Source organism: Rana temporaria, chromosome 7, assembly GCF_905171775.1.
Source record: "Rana temporaria chromosome 7, aRanTem1.1, whole genome shotgun sequence".
Classification (NCBI taxonomy): Eukaryota; Metazoa; Chordata; class Amphibia; order Anura; family Ranidae; genus Rana; species Rana temporaria.
This window is the reverse complement of record NC_053495.1, coordinates 30,765,120-30,780,451: the sequence shown is the minus strand read 5'-3', so window position 1 is coordinate 30,780,451 and position 15,332 is coordinate 30,765,120. Positions and strand designations below refer to the sequence as shown.

The 15,332-nt window shown below is 44.9% G+C and overlaps 1 protein-coding gene across 3 annotated transcripts in view; it reads right to left on the bottom strand.

Annotated features, from left to right (window-relative positions):
* The window catches only part of ATXN7 (ataxin 7), a 150,462-nt gene that overhangs the window by 33,267 nt on the left and 101,863 nt on the right, over positions 1–15,332 (bottom strand). For all 3 annotated transcript variants that reach the window (XM_040359171.1, XM_040359174.1, XM_040359173.1), the window contains 2 exons: positions 2,952–3,198; positions 1,530–1,795 (listed from right to left, as the gene is read on the bottom strand). In XM_040359171.1, the coding sequence (XP_040215105.1) occupies positions 1,530–1,795; positions 2,952–3,198 (513 nt within the window). The remainder of the gene's footprint in view (positions 1–1,529; positions 1,796–2,951; positions 3,199–15,332) is intronic.

The following is a 15,332-nucleotide window of genomic DNA, read 5'->3' as shown; positions in this document are numbered from 1 at the left end:
AAATTAGAGACTGAAGAGAGCCTGTTTTCAGACACCAACAAAGCACCCCCAGTGGCCATGTCATCTTTGTCTAGGCCAGGGGTCTCCAAACTTTTAAAACAAAGGGCCAGTTTACTGTCCTTCAGGCTTTAGGGGGGCCAGACTTTGGCCAGTGTGAGTAGAAAATGTCCTGGCATCATTGGTCTTAGCAGGAGTAATAGTGCCGCATCGACAGTGTCAGTGGGGGGAATAGTGCCCCATCGACAGTGTCAGGGGGAGCAATAGTGCCACATCGTTGGTCATAGCAGGAGGAATAGTGCCCCATTGATGGTGTCAGTGGGAGGAAGACTGCCCCATTAATGGTGTCATTGGGAGAAATGGTGACTCATCATTGGTGTCAGTTGGAGAAATAGTGTCCCAAGGGCCAGATAGAGGGCAAGCAAAAAGCCACTACTGGAGACTGCTGGTCTAGGTCCTCTCTTATGTCACACATTTCCTGGATATGGCAAGTCTGAAGGAGTCTACAATACTGAGGAGCGTCCATAGTTATTTAGCTGATTGGACTGAAAGTGAGGCCTCTCTCGTGAGAGCTGAAGAGTTTTGCAAAACAAGTTACAGTCAAGGTAGTGTGACCAGGACTTTACTGAAGATTAATAAAGAGATTCTAAGGGCTCATCCAAATAGATTCTCAGTCCCGTGCAGCAGCGAGTGGTTTACTTTTTCTCTACTCCTGAGCTGACCCCAAAAAAATGGGAAAACGTATTGACTCGAGTATAAGCCTAGGGTGAGACTGCAGCAGCCACTGTAAGCGGAAAAGAGGGTCAACAATACCAATTTGCACGCCTCACAGTGCCCATTGCTGCCTCCCTGTGCCCAACCTCACTGTGCCCATTGCCATCTCACTGTGCCCGAGTCAGTGTACCTGAAATTTTTACAGGCTGCGGGCGTCCATTTTTTGTTTAAAAGTCGCGGTCTCCTCCTGGTCCTGTTCCGTGATAGGCGTTTCCCAGCAGCCTATCACAGGTGTCTTCTCATCCTCTGACTCCCAGCAGACACTGTGTTTAGTGTTCCCGCCTATCATGGACGTTCTCTTTTCAGAGGATGAAAAGATATCTGATTGGCGGAACACTGAACACAGTGTCTGCTGGGAAACGCCCATCACGGAAGGGACCAGGGGAAGCCGCGACTTTTAAACAATAGACGCTCGCGTCCCTTCAGGTACACTGACTGGAGTATAAGCTGAGGGGGGTATTTTCAGCCCTAAAAAAGGGCTGAAAAACTTGGCTTATACTCGAGTATATACGGTATACACACAGTACATACTCACCTGCACAGCCAAGTTTGACAAGGACAGGAACCCACCTGTAGGAACACAATGCTGACTGACAGCTGTGACAGATCCCATTCTGTAAATGTTGATTAAAAACAAAACAAAAAAAACACGCACACCAGAGGGGTTCCCTACTTTCCAGAAAACCTAGAAGCATGTGGGAGTTGGGTTCGCATTATCTGGAAATATACCAGTAAAATACATCAAAAGTCATACATACCAGACAATCTCTTGTGTAAATATTTCCTACAGTTCGTATCTTCAGCTTTCTTTTCCACATTCGGAGGAGTCGAGAGAATTCCTTTACCATTTGGTATCTGTCCAGGGGAAGGCAAAGGTGGCTTTGGTATTGATTGCCAGTTAAGGCCAGTCTTTACTGAGGAGCTGACAGAAGAGGAACAGGTAGACCCAGCAGCCGATTTTTGCAGCGCACCATCCGTTTTTTGGATTGTATGCATCTTCTCCACTTTAACAGATGGGGTCATTCTGTGGGGGACAATTTTTATTAGTAAATGAAGGACTCTCAGCGCCCAACTACATCAAGCAAAATTCTGGTTCTTTTACTGAACTGCTTAAAACTACAACAAGCTTATGCATGTCAGAAAAATATTTGTAACTGTTCTTTGCTCGTTCCAACAAAAGCATGTTGAAAAGTCATGCTGCGCTTTGTGAATGGTCCCGCAGTCTTTTGCGACCTGTTATGTGTCCCAGAATACTGTGGAGTGAAGGAGGAGGGGACCGAACTTCCATACGGTATGCCAGGGAGATCTGAGCAGAAGTAACTTGTGACTAGAGGTCGACCGATATATCGGCCGATATTGGGCTATTTTTGATAAACCGGCATCGGCCGATTATTATCCAAATCAGGCCGATATTTAACACTGTGCCCACAAGTATTCCTCTCTTCTCCACACCCGCTGGCAGAGTGGCGCTTGAAAGCTTGCCAGAGCAGCTGAGTGTGTGAAAATTACATCTAACTGAATGCAGAGAAAGAGAGGAGATGTCAAAATTGAGCATTGATGTCGGGGGTGGGCAGGACCCAGCAGCTATCAAGCACCAGCTTATGGGATGGGATCTGTGCAGGCCGCTATGTGTATGTGGCCCCACCCCTTTTCTTAAGCAGCCCAATCATTGGCTGGTGTTTGATAGCTACTGGATCCTGCCCACCGCCGACATCACAGCTGAATTTTGACAGCTCCTCTCTCTAGTCATTTGTCAGTTTCACACACAGTTACACTCAGTGTGAAACCTGCCAGTACAAGCAGGGGGGAGTGGAGTGGGAGAGTTAAAAAAAAAAAAAACTACCCTAAAATATTGACCACAAAAATCGGCATCATATATCGGCCGCCCTGATTTCTAAATATTGGCATCGGCCAGAGAAGAACCCATATCAGTCAACCATATCAGTCAACACCTTTGCACGTCAATCCCTACAGCCAAACTGGGAGGATCCGGTCAGAAATACTACGTCTTGATTGAACAAGACACAAACGCACAATGGATTATTTACCCAACGGTCGCTATTCCATCACTGTTAATGGAATCCAAAAATACTGCCCCTTTTTACAAGGAGTAGAAGAATGGGCCTAGTCTACCATAATCGCTGCTGACAATTCTTCTACCCAGAGGAAGTGTAGCTTACATCTTGTCTTGTGGTGCTTTGCTGTGTTGCGTGGGATGCATCGACCTGTTGTTCCCGCCTATCTGTAGCTTTTCTTTGGGAGATTTTATCAGCTTGGAGTTGGAGGAGGCACTACCACTAGCACTGCTGGATGTCCGCGTGCTGCTGCCGGCCACTTTGTTTTTAGTTGATGGCGTGGAGTAGAGGGAATACACAGACGATGACGGAGGGGTCAGAGGGGCCTTGCTGGAGGAACCATGTCTTCTTTCTGGAATAAAAGGAAACTGGTAAATAACCAAATGTCAAAAAAATATGATTTCAGATCAAGCAGCTGCACCTTTCACATCAATAGCTTTTGTTGGGTTATTTATTGCTGGTTTATCCTATAGCTCTAAACATGTACCTAAAGAATGCCTGTTTAGATGCCACCAGTGGGCTCCTTTGAGACTGCTGCACAACACAAACCATCTTTTGGCTGTAGACTCAATGGAGATAAGACCTCGGGTGGAAAAGACCTTTATCCCTTTCTACACTGCAATGCACACGATGAACTTGTGCATACAAAAAGGTAATTCTAACAAATGTGAGTCTTTACTACAACATTGTTGGAATTCCACAAGCTACTTTTTTTTTTTTAATACATCTTTTTAATTGGATTTCTTAATAGACAAACAGACAAAAAAAAAAAAAAGTCATCATCATACACATTGAACCTAAAACTATATTAAAGTGGTTGTACACTCTGTGCAACCACTTTTACATACGGGTAAGTCTAGATTGAGGCCTGTAGGTGCTAGAAATATCTCCTAAGCCTGCTAGTAGTGTGTTTAAAGTGCCAGTCAGCACTCTCCCTTAGAAGCTAAAGCTTCCTTTAAAGGCTTGCACAAAGCTGCCCTAAGAACTTGCACAAATGGAAGCCTGTATGTACAAGATGTTAGACACACTGTATAAGGCTTTTTTTTTTTTTGATCTAGTGTCATCATTCATCCCGTACACGTGACGTTCCCTCCTAACCCCTACAGCTACTGTATTCATCTTCTAATTCTAAAATCTGATCATGTACAAATATACGAGTGTGTTCCCTGGTATCAGTGCTGCTCTCTCAGCTTCACACAAAACGCAGGATGAAAGAGAAAGGTTGAAAATACGGAATCTTTTGACAAGAGGATGGTGTCCCGTCTGCTATTTATGGTGACAAAGAGTTTACCAGCACTCTGTGTCTAGCACTAGCAGTTCACCGATGTGTTGTTTGGAAGTGTATTATAACTCTATCCCTATTTATAAGGCCATGTCATTGATTGTAAATTATATATATTCTAGATTGTAAGCTCTAAGGCAGGGCTCGACAAATCCCGGCGCCAGGTCGCCATGGCGACTAGAAATAGGGTCCTGGCGACTTGGCTTTTTTTGTGAGCTGGCGCCATCTGGTGGTGAGCCGTTGGTATTACAAGTTATTACCACCAGATGTGAGCTGGCGCCGTATTTGCGCAGTGGTCTTGCAAGCGCACTTTTTTTTTTGGGGAAAAAATTACACTTTTTTTAATTAAAAAATAAGACAACAGTAAAGTTATCCCCATTTTTTTCAATATTATGAAAGATAATGTTACGCCGAGTAAATTGATACCCAACATGTCACGCTTCAAAATTACGTCCGCTCGTGGAATGACGTCAAACTTTTACCCTTTAAAATCTCCATAGGCGACGTTTAAAAAACTCTACAGGTTGCATGTTTTGAGTTACAGAGGTGGTCTAGGGCTAGAATTATTGCTCTCGCTCTACCAATCGCGGCGATACCTCACATGTGTGGTTTGAACACCGTTTACATATGCGGTCGCTGCTCACGTATGTGTTCGCTTCTGCGCGCAAGCTCGTCGGGACGGGGCGCGTTTTCTGGCTCCTAACTTTTTTAGCTGGCACCTAGATTCCAAGCAAATTTGTCAACCCCTGCTCTAAGGAGCAAGGCCCTCTGATCCCTCCTGTATTGCATTGTATTGTAACTGTACTGTCTTCCTGATGTTGTAAAGCGCTGTGCAAACTGTTGGCGCTATATAAATCCTGTATAATAATATATAAATATAAAAAAAAAAAACACGATAGACAAGATGAAGCTAAACGTACACCTGTGTGATTAGGTCATCTTGGAAGTAGCTATTCCATGGTTGTGACTCAGAGAATTGGTTTTGCTCCATGGATCTAGGGCTAGTTATGTGGCATGTGTGTCCGTGAGCGACAGCATCCATCAGTGCCAAATCTCACAGGAATTTTTGCTTTCCGACAAATTCCCTTTAAGATGCTTAAAACATGCTTAACGACATTCTCTATTTCAGCAATCCTAGAAAACCAAGTTTATCCATGGCTGTACGTTTGAGTTCAATAACACAGAAACAAAGCCCTAGATTAGAAGAGAAAAGTACCAAGTTCCGGAAAGGCCGATACCTCCCGGCGAATACCATTTACAACACAAGCACGGCAAAAGCCAGGGAAGAAGAGGAGAAAGCGCACAGATTTTGCAGTGACTCAGTGGGTGGCTTTTTTATTTTTTCTGCAAAGCAATGAGTAACAATCCCCTGACCATCACACTGCTTAAAGAAAGCTTGCTGAAACATTGTAATGCAGGTCCATCTGTGAACCTGAGAGTCACGCTACACAGCAGCCACGGGTCCCCTGAAGAACCACTGGAGGGGAGGGGCTTCTCAAAGCAACCAATCGGCTATGAGCTGGATTTGGTGGACTCTGGATTTTTATTCTGTCGTATGAGAATTGTCGCTTTAGTGACCTCTTCATTTTCGATATGAAATTACTTAGCATGAAAAAAAAAAAAAAGGGACAATCCTGATAATTTCATACACTTGCCGACCAGCCGCCGCCGTCATACTGCAGCAGGTTGGCTTGTTCCCGCGAATTACCGTACCATGAACTCTCTTTTGTGGGCGTGCGCATGCCCAGTGGCCAGCAGGGGAGCCAATCAGCAGGTGGGGGGTGGACTCGATGTGCGCTTGCCACCCGCGACTGTTTCCACAGTGACAGAATGGGGATCTGCCTGTGTAAATAAGGCAAATCTCTGTTCTGACAGGGGAGATCACACAGATCCTGTCTTTCGATCAGCTGTTATCGCTTGCTGCATCAATTGTGCTCTTGGTGCTTCCCAAGACCAGCACTGCCATACAGGTTGCATTGTGGGGGTGTCTATCTGTCAACACGTTTCGATATCGTACAAGCGTAGCTTCACCAGAAACCAAACCAAATCTAGTATTATTTAAAGAGAATAACTCTGGTATGTGTAAAAACCTGACTCTCCATTTTAAAGTGGCTGTAAACCCATTACAACCACTTTAACCTACAGGTAAGCCTACATTATGCCTTACCTGTGGGTGCAACAAATATCTCCCAAACCTAAAAAGATTTAGGAGATATTTGCAGAAAATACTGGCACCGATGTCTACGACGCATGCGCCGTAGACATCGGGCGCAGGCACACTGAGCGTTGCCGTTTCTAACGGCGATCATGACGTTAGTGGCGTCGCATGCACGGGCTTGACGGCATCCCTGTTCTGGCCAGTCACAACGCCGGAGCAGCGATACCTGGAAGTCACTCCGGGTATCATGGCGGCGAGGGAGGTGGTCACCCAGGACCGCAGGGTAGGCTTCGATCTCAGGTAAGTACTACATAATGAGCTAGTATGATATGCATACTAGCTCATTATGCCTTCGCCATGTAGGGTGTTTTTTTAGAGAGGTTTTACTTCCTTTTTAAGGTTGTTCCAATAAGTTCTGTCTTCTTTTATAGGAAAAGCTGTGTGTGGTATTGCTCGCTTGTATCTTTGCAACCATCAAAGCAGAAGTGTCAACCCAGTATTAAAGGATTACTAAAGAGAACTTTTTTTTTTTTTTCTTAAATAACAAACATGTTATACTTACCTCCACTGTGCAGCTCGTTTTGCACAGAGTGGCCCCGAACCTGGTCTTCCGGGGTCCCTCGGCGGCTGTCTCGGCTCCCCCCACAAGGACTTTCCAACTTCATGCGAGCTCTCTCACATGGTGGAAAGTTCTTGCGGGCACGCTCCCGTGATACTGCCGGCAGCGATATCCGCTCACTGTATCACTCGGCCCCGTCCTGGTGTGCCGTGTCATTGGGTATGATTGACAGCAGCGTGAGCCAATGGTTGCGCTGATTTCAATCAACCAATGAATGAGCCGAGAAGCCGACCGAGAAGCCTGCGCGTTCACCGTGCGGGACTTTCGAAGGGTCAGGTAAGTAAACGGGGGCTCGGGGGGTTGCGCTAATGCCGAGATGTTTTTTCACCTTAATGCATAGAATGCATGAAGGTGAAAAAACACGTACCTTTACAACCCCTTTAAGCCTAGTACACATGATCAGAATTTCATACAAAAAAATACAGCTTTCGAAGCAATCATACGATTATCTGATTGTTGATACACAGCTTTCATTCTAAATTATCTGAAGGGACAAACACAAAAAAAATTCACGCACCATACCAGAATTTAATCAATCAGTAGTTTTCGTCCGATCAAGCAATACAAATACATGACATCACTTTCTAATTTTGATTCCGTCATACAAGGATTTCATACTTTAACCTATTCGTTTTCGATATAGAGACTGGTATGAAAAAAAAAAGGAAGAACGATCATTCGTCTGATAATCTCGTTGTGTGTACTAAGGCTTTAGGATGTAAGGCCCTCATGGAGAATGAGCAGTCCTCTTGGGCTGATAACCAATACCCACTCCAGGCTGTTGGAGGGGAGTAAAACTGTCAATGAACAAAGCATGCATTTATTTCCTGCGATTCTGACAGCACCTTTGTTATAGGACCGTTTTTCGGGTTGTAAAGCTTTGTGTTTTTACACCTTAATGCATCCTATGCATTAAAGTGAAAAAACACCTTGCAGTCACCGGCCCCCCGAGCCCTCATTTTACTTATCCGAGACCCGAATCTCCTGGGGCGCGATTTCGCGTTGCTTTCACCGAGCTCTATTCGGTGCCATTGGACGATTGATAGCAGCGCAGCCATTGGCTACCGCCAATTTAAATCAATGGTGCTGTGCTCCAGGGGCGGAGCCAAGTCATACACTTGGCGGCTATGGCCGCTGAGTGTATCACACAGGAACGCCCCCGCAAGTTAACCCCCCTCGGGAGAGAGCTCCCCATAGGGGGTAAGCTCTTGCGGGAAGGAGCCGCGAGAGCCGCCTTGGGACCCCAGAAGAGAATGTTTGAGGCCACTCTGTGCAAAACAAACTGCACAGTGGAGGCAAGTGCGCCATGTTTGTTTAAAAAAAATAAAAAAAACGAACCTATAGTATCCCTTTAATGTCCTTGGTTGGAGATAGGAAAGCCTTACAGCCCGACACTTCTGGAGAATATAAGTAAATCAAAAATTAATTACAAATAAACAGTAGTGTAGACTTAGATTATTACAACTGCCCACTGGTGACTGGTTCTCTTTAAAATATGCATGGGTAATAGCTGTCAGAAAATTCCGCGGCTGCCAGCCATTGCGTAATAAAATGCCACACAAGAAGCAATTACCAGCTAAGCACAAGCACTGTCTTATTAAAGAGGCACCGAATGCTGAAGTCAATCATAAAGGCCTTTGTCACCATTTCATTGTGTATATGAGCAAATACAGGAAACGGTTTACTGACATTGCGGATTGTTACACTGAATTGTATTATGCAAGCTGCGGTATCATTCAGGATTTGTGGCCCACGGAGAAGACACTTGTTTGCAAAGACAACCAAACGCTGAAGCAGGATTTGAAAAATCTCGGTCATAAAGACATGGCTGTGGCCACTCATAGAATACCACAAAGTGGAACAGACCGACATTAACCTGTATTCTACCCTAATGCCGCATACACATGACCGTTTTTCGGGTTCTAAAAAATTAATTTTTTTTTAACGTCAATAAAAACGATCGTGTGTGGGCTTCAGAGCATTTTTCAAGTTCTAAAAAATGGCCAAATTTTTTTCCGAACATGCTCTATTTATTCACAACGTTTTTAACGTCGTCGTTTTTCGGGTTGTAAAAAAAGATGATTCGTGTAGCATTTACTTCCTGGAATCCATTCGCCCTTAGCTCATTCATGCAGGCAGGAGGGTGTGGCTAAGCTGAGAAAACCCCTCCTCTCTTCCCATCCTGAAGACTCCTGGGATGTATGACATCATTTGCGTAAGCAAAAGTAAATATGAGGGTTGGCAGCCATCTTCACCACGGCGCAACAAGTCTTGTATTAAAACTGCAAGGTCAACCGGCTTGCCAGACAGACTAGTCCATTGATGGCGAACCTTGGCACCCCAAATGTTTTGGGACTACATTTCCCATGATGCCAAACTACTCTGCAGAGTGCATGGGCATCATGGGAAATGTAGTTCCAAAACATCTGGGGTGCCAAGGTTCGCCATCACTGGACTAGTCACATGACATTTTCAGATATGACCAATTACCACTTCTCCCACCCTCGCCGTTCCCAACGAAAAAAAAAAAAAAGCATGGCAGACCCTCAAATGATATACCGTACTTTCCTATTTATTTACTAATGCTAGCAGCATAATCAATGATGATTGGGAGAGTGAAGTTCCACATTAAAAATCCCAAGCAGACTTCTCAGCTTTCCCCTGGACTACAGAACTCCTTCTCCTTACATGAGGACAAGGGAAGGCACCAGGTGGAGTAAGACAACAGCCCACCCATTAGGGCATTCAGAAGCAAGAAGAAAACACATTATGCCCCAAAAATGTCACTGGTTCCTTCTAACACTATCTGAACACTACTTTGCCCCCCCCCCCCCCCCAAAAAAAATGGTCTTCCTGCTGTGTGCCTTAGGTAGGGGTTATGCAAATATTTTATTAAAGGGGTTGTAAAGGTACCATTTTTTCCCCCCCCAAAAATGGTCTTCCTGCTGTTATGATCGACAGGTATTTTTAATATAATAAGGGGTTGTAAAGGTACAATTTTTTCCCCTAAATGGCTTCCTTTACCTTAAGTGCAGTCCTCCTTCACTTACCTCATCCTTCCATTTTGATTTTAAATGTCCTTATTTCTTCTGAGAAATCCTCACTTCCTGTTCTGTCTGTAACTCCACACAGTAATGCAAGGCTTGCTCCCTGGTGTGGAGTGTCGTGCTCGCCCCCTCCCTTGGACTACAGGAGAGTCAGGACGCTCTCTACGTTGCAGATAGAGAAAGGAGCTGTGTGTTAGTGAGCGTCCTGACTCTCCTGTAGTACAAGGGAGGGGGCGAGCACGACACTCCACACCAGGGAGAAAGCCTTGCATTCCGGTGTTGAGTTACAGACAGAAGAACAGGAAGTGAGGATTTCTCAGAAGAAATAAGGACATTTAAACGTGCGATCACGACACTCCACACCAGGGAGAAAGCCTCGCATTACGGTGTGTAGTTACAGACAGAGGAACAGGAAGTGAGGATTTCTCAGAAGAAATGAGGACATTTAAAAGTGCGATCACGACACTCCACACCAGGGAGAAAGCCTTGCATTACGCCGTAATGGAAGGATGAGGTAAGTGAAGGAGGACTGCACTAAGGTAAAGGAAGCTATTTAGGGGAAAAAATTGTACCTTTACAACCTCTTTAAGATTATATTAAAAATACCTGTCGATCATAACAGCAAGAAGACAATTTTTTTGGGGGGAAAAAATGGTACCTTTACAACCCCTTTAATAAAATATTTGCATAACCCCTCCTAGGGCCTGCCTAAGGCACACAGCCCCTGGGCCAAACAAGGCAATCAATCGCCTCAAACACGGTTGCCAGCAAGCGGCGTCCATTGACGTTAATAGGAAACACAACTCCTACATCAGCTTTTGAACTTTGGCCAAGCTTACTCAAATGACATTTTCAGAATCGCTTATGTGGCCCGCTTGCACGCTCCTAATCCCTCGTTTACCAGATTATCCACTTTGATCAACTCCAAGCTACAGAGAGACAACTTTAACACACTGCGAGTCTCCATCCCGACAAGACGGCGTTAATAGAGAAAATAGGCAAGGCGAACGGAGGAGGGGGGGAAGGAGCGGAGGGGACAGGAAAGATGGAATGCAACATGACAACAGAGATGAAAGCATGTAGATACATTTGTTTCCTGCAGTTCCGTGTTGTGCTCGAGCACAGCCATACCCACCTTCTGCAAAGTCCATGCAGAGCTGGGCTTGCAGCCAATTCCAGCCTTGTGTTAGAGAGAGAGAGAGAGGAGCGAAAAACACACACGCCCTCCCCACAACGCGGTGCGTGATCAGCCCTTTGTAGCGGCTCCCATTCACAGATTTTGTCTGTGTTCCGTTGCACACTCTGTTCCTGACAAGTAAGACCTTGCTGTCATGCTTTGGGGACTACCCACACACTCCTGCCTGGGCTCCATATTTGTGCTTATGTAACATTTGCCAGTATTGTAAAGTGAAAATCAGGCACACACAGGTCCTGGCAGATAAAGAGGAAAGAGAGAAGGGGGAGGGAGGGGGAAAAAAAAAAACGAAAACAGGGGGGTGTGGCATTCAGATTTTTTTTAAAAACCTAACAGTTGGGAGCTGCGGGGTGATTCTCTTTGAAAGCAAACAAGCTGGAGTCGCAGAATGGGAGGTTAATTGTGACAGTTAATAGATCGCGGGAACGAGCAGGAATTTTTATTATGCGGACGATTGTGCCAAATATTTTCAGCTTTGCGTCGAAAAATGCAGGAAATGACAGCCCAAATTTTACTGCAATACTTCAAGTGAAACTAAAGTGACAAAAATTAAAAAATTGTGCTCTTTAACCTCTTCCATACACACCTCCATACCGGGCCTATTCTGGCACTTCTCTCCTACATGTACAAATCATCATTTTTTTGCTAGAAAATTACGCAGAACCCCCAAACATTATATATGTTTTTTTAGCAGACACCCTAGGGAATAAAACGACGGTCATTGAAACCTTTTATTTTGCACGGTATTTGCGCAATAATTTTTCAAATGCCTTTTTTTGGAAAAAAATTGTTTCATGAATTAAAAAAACAACAAAACAGTAAAGTTAGCCCAATTTTTTTGTAAAATATGAAAGATTATGTTACACCGAGTAAATAGATACCTAACATGTCACGCTTTAAAATTGCGCACACTCATGGAATGGCGCCAAACTTCGGTACTTAAAAATCTCCAAAGGCAACGCTTTGAAATTTTTTACAGGTTACCAGTTTAGATTTACAGAGGAGATCTAGTGCTAGAATTGTTGCTGGCACTCTAGCGCACGCGGCGATACCTCACATATGTGGTTTAAATGGCGTTTACATATGTCGACGGGACTTGCGTGTGCGTTCGCTTCTGCGCGCAAGCTACTGGGGACAGGGGCGTTAAAAAAATTTTTTTATTTCTTTTTACATATTTATTTCTTTTTTTACACTTTATTTTATTTTATTTTTTTTATTATCACTTTTATTCCCATTACAAGGAATGTAAACATCCCTTGTAATAGGAATGTGTGTGACAGGTACTCTTTATGGAGAGATGCGGGGTCAATAAGACCCCACATCTCTCCTCCAGGCCTGAAAGCATGAGATCGTGAAAAAAAATTCACAGATCTCATGTTTACTGTTGCTTAGCAGCCGCAATCGCGGCTTTGTTTACTTACGGGGACCCAGGCGTGACGTCATCACATCGCGCCCGGGTCCTCCGACGGTCATAGAGATGACTGGTGACCATCCGGTCACCAGTCATCTCTATGCTTCCTGTGAGCCCTGGACGATTCGTTCTCCGGGCCCCCGATGGCACAGGAGAGCCCGGAGAAGCACCGGATGGCGGCGGGAGGGGGGGGGATGTCCCCTCCCGCCGCCTGTAAGAACGATCTAGCGGCGGAACCGCCGCTATGATCGTTCTTACGTTGTGCAGAATCGCCGGCACAAGAGAAGGATATCTGAATGATGCCTCTAGCTGCAGGCATCATTCAGATATCCCCCCACAAAGCCCAGGACGTCATATGACGTCCACTCTGAACGGCAGAGGTTCTTTGTGGACGTCATTTTACTATGGGCCGGTAGGGAAGTGGTTAATGTAGAAGAAGCATGTTATAAAACAAAAACTTACATGCCAGTCTGCAATCTTATTTTACCACTTGACCTCCAGAAGATTTACCCCCCTTCCTGACCAGGCCATTTTTTGCAATATGGCACTGCCTTACTTTAACCGACAATTGCGCGGTTGTATGCGCCGTCCGTAAAAGTATCCGAGTGCGCATGCTCCAAATTAACCCGTAAAAAGGCAATGCTTTCGACGTGAACGTAAATGACGCCCAGCCCTATTCGCGAACGACTTACGCAAACGACGTAAAATGTGAAAAATTTGACGCTGTTCCGACGTCCATACCCAACATTGGTACGCCTCATAGAGCAGGGGTAACTTTACGCCGGAAAAAGCCCAACGTACACGGCGTATCTGTACTGCGTCGGCCGGGCGTACGCTCGTAAATAGGCGTATCTAGCCGATTTACATATTTCTAGGCGTAAATCAGCGTACACGCCCCTAGCGGCCAGCGTAAATATGCAGTTAAGATACGACGGCATAGGAGACTTACGCTGGTCGTATCTTAGAGAAATCTTGGCGTATCTGATTCTTTGAATCAGGCGCCAAGATACGACGCCTCACACTCAGAGATATACGACGGCGTATCTGGAGATACGCCGTCGTATCTCCTACATCGGAGATATGCAATTGGCGGACCTCCAGCTGTTGCAGAACTACAATTCCCATGAGGCATAGCAAGACCATGAGGCAGCCACAAGCATGACACCAGAGGCATGATGGGACTTGTAGTTTTGCAACAGCTGGAGGTCCGCTAATTGTATATCCCTGTCCTACATGAATCTAGGCCTCAATAGTTAACTGATTCCTTTTAAAAACGATTAAAATAGATAAAAATCAATCATATAATGTACCTACAGTTTCTAGTTTCGTTTTTGCATGTTGTTTCCTGCTTCTGCTGTACAGAGCCATACAGGGCAGTGATGGTTTGGAAAACGAAACTAGAAACTAGACACACAGTAATCACACCTCCCTGATTAGTGACCACAGAGAGAAAGCTCCCAGCACTGTGGTGATCAGGAAACAGACAACCAGGAAGTGTGGAGATCAGAGAAGAATTACAGCCACTTGAGAGCAAAAACAAACAATGAGGACATGAAAACAGCACTGCATTAAGGTAAAGGAAGCCATTAAGATAAAAAAAAATATCCTTTACAAACCCTTTAATGCAAAGAATGAATTAAGGATTTAGAACCACCTTAAAGATCACATATAAATTTACCTTTAAAAGTCACCCCCTTTGCCAACACTCAGCAAAGAACAGGGTCACTTGGATACCTCCCCAGCTGCATTTAAGCCATACATGGATCAAAATGCAGCTGGTTCAGCAGGGAGCAACCACATTTTGACATATTTTCCGTCTTTTTTGAGGCGCTTTTTGGCCACAAGTGGGGGGCTTTTAACCCCTGCAAGCGTCCGAAAAAGGTTTAAAATCGCCCGCAAAAGCACCGCAGCAGTGGCGCTTTGCCGGCGGTTCCGCACCGCTGCCAATTGATTTCAATGGGCAGGGGCGCAATCGCTGCAAAGAAGCTGCTTGCAGGACTTTTTTGGATGCCCTGCCAGCGCAACGCCCCAGTGTGAAAGCACTCAGGCTTTCACACTGGGATTGCAGCCGAGGCGTTTTTCAGGCGCTTTGACTAACAGTGTAGCATATTTCAAGCATTAAAGCGGAGTTCCGGCCACAATTTCACTTTTTAAATATAAATACCCCTGTAATACACAAGCTTAATGTATTCTAGTAAAGTTAGTCTGTAAACTAAGGTCCGTTTTGTTAGGTTGTTACAGCATTTAGACACTTTATAAAATAGAAATTGACTGGGGCCATCTTAAGTGTGGGCATCATGAAGCCAGACTGTATGACTTCCTGGATTTCAGCCTTGCAGATCTCGCACATGCTCAGTGCTGCACAAGCAGTGTCAGATCAGGTTTCAGCACCTGTGCTGTCCAAGTCACATGATTCTTTGAGACTGGGGAGTGCACAGACTCCTGGAAAGTTACGCCCACTACATTCCCAGGAGTCTGTGCGGTGCATTAAGCACCTAGGTGCAGGAAGTGGGAAGATTAACTATTCTGCCTAGCAACAACACTTTGAAGGCATCTAAAAAAAAAAAAAATTCCGTAAAGGACTAATGACATTTTTTTAAAACTACTGATGTAATGTTATATTTATGAGTGGAACTCCACTTTAAATGGCCCATTTTTGTTCAAAAGTGTTTTTGGGCTTTGAGTGACTTTAGGGACATTGGAGTCGATCCATATAATCTTGGCATCTGGTACATACAAGGATTGTTCAACCTACTGGTTGAATGTAAAAAAAA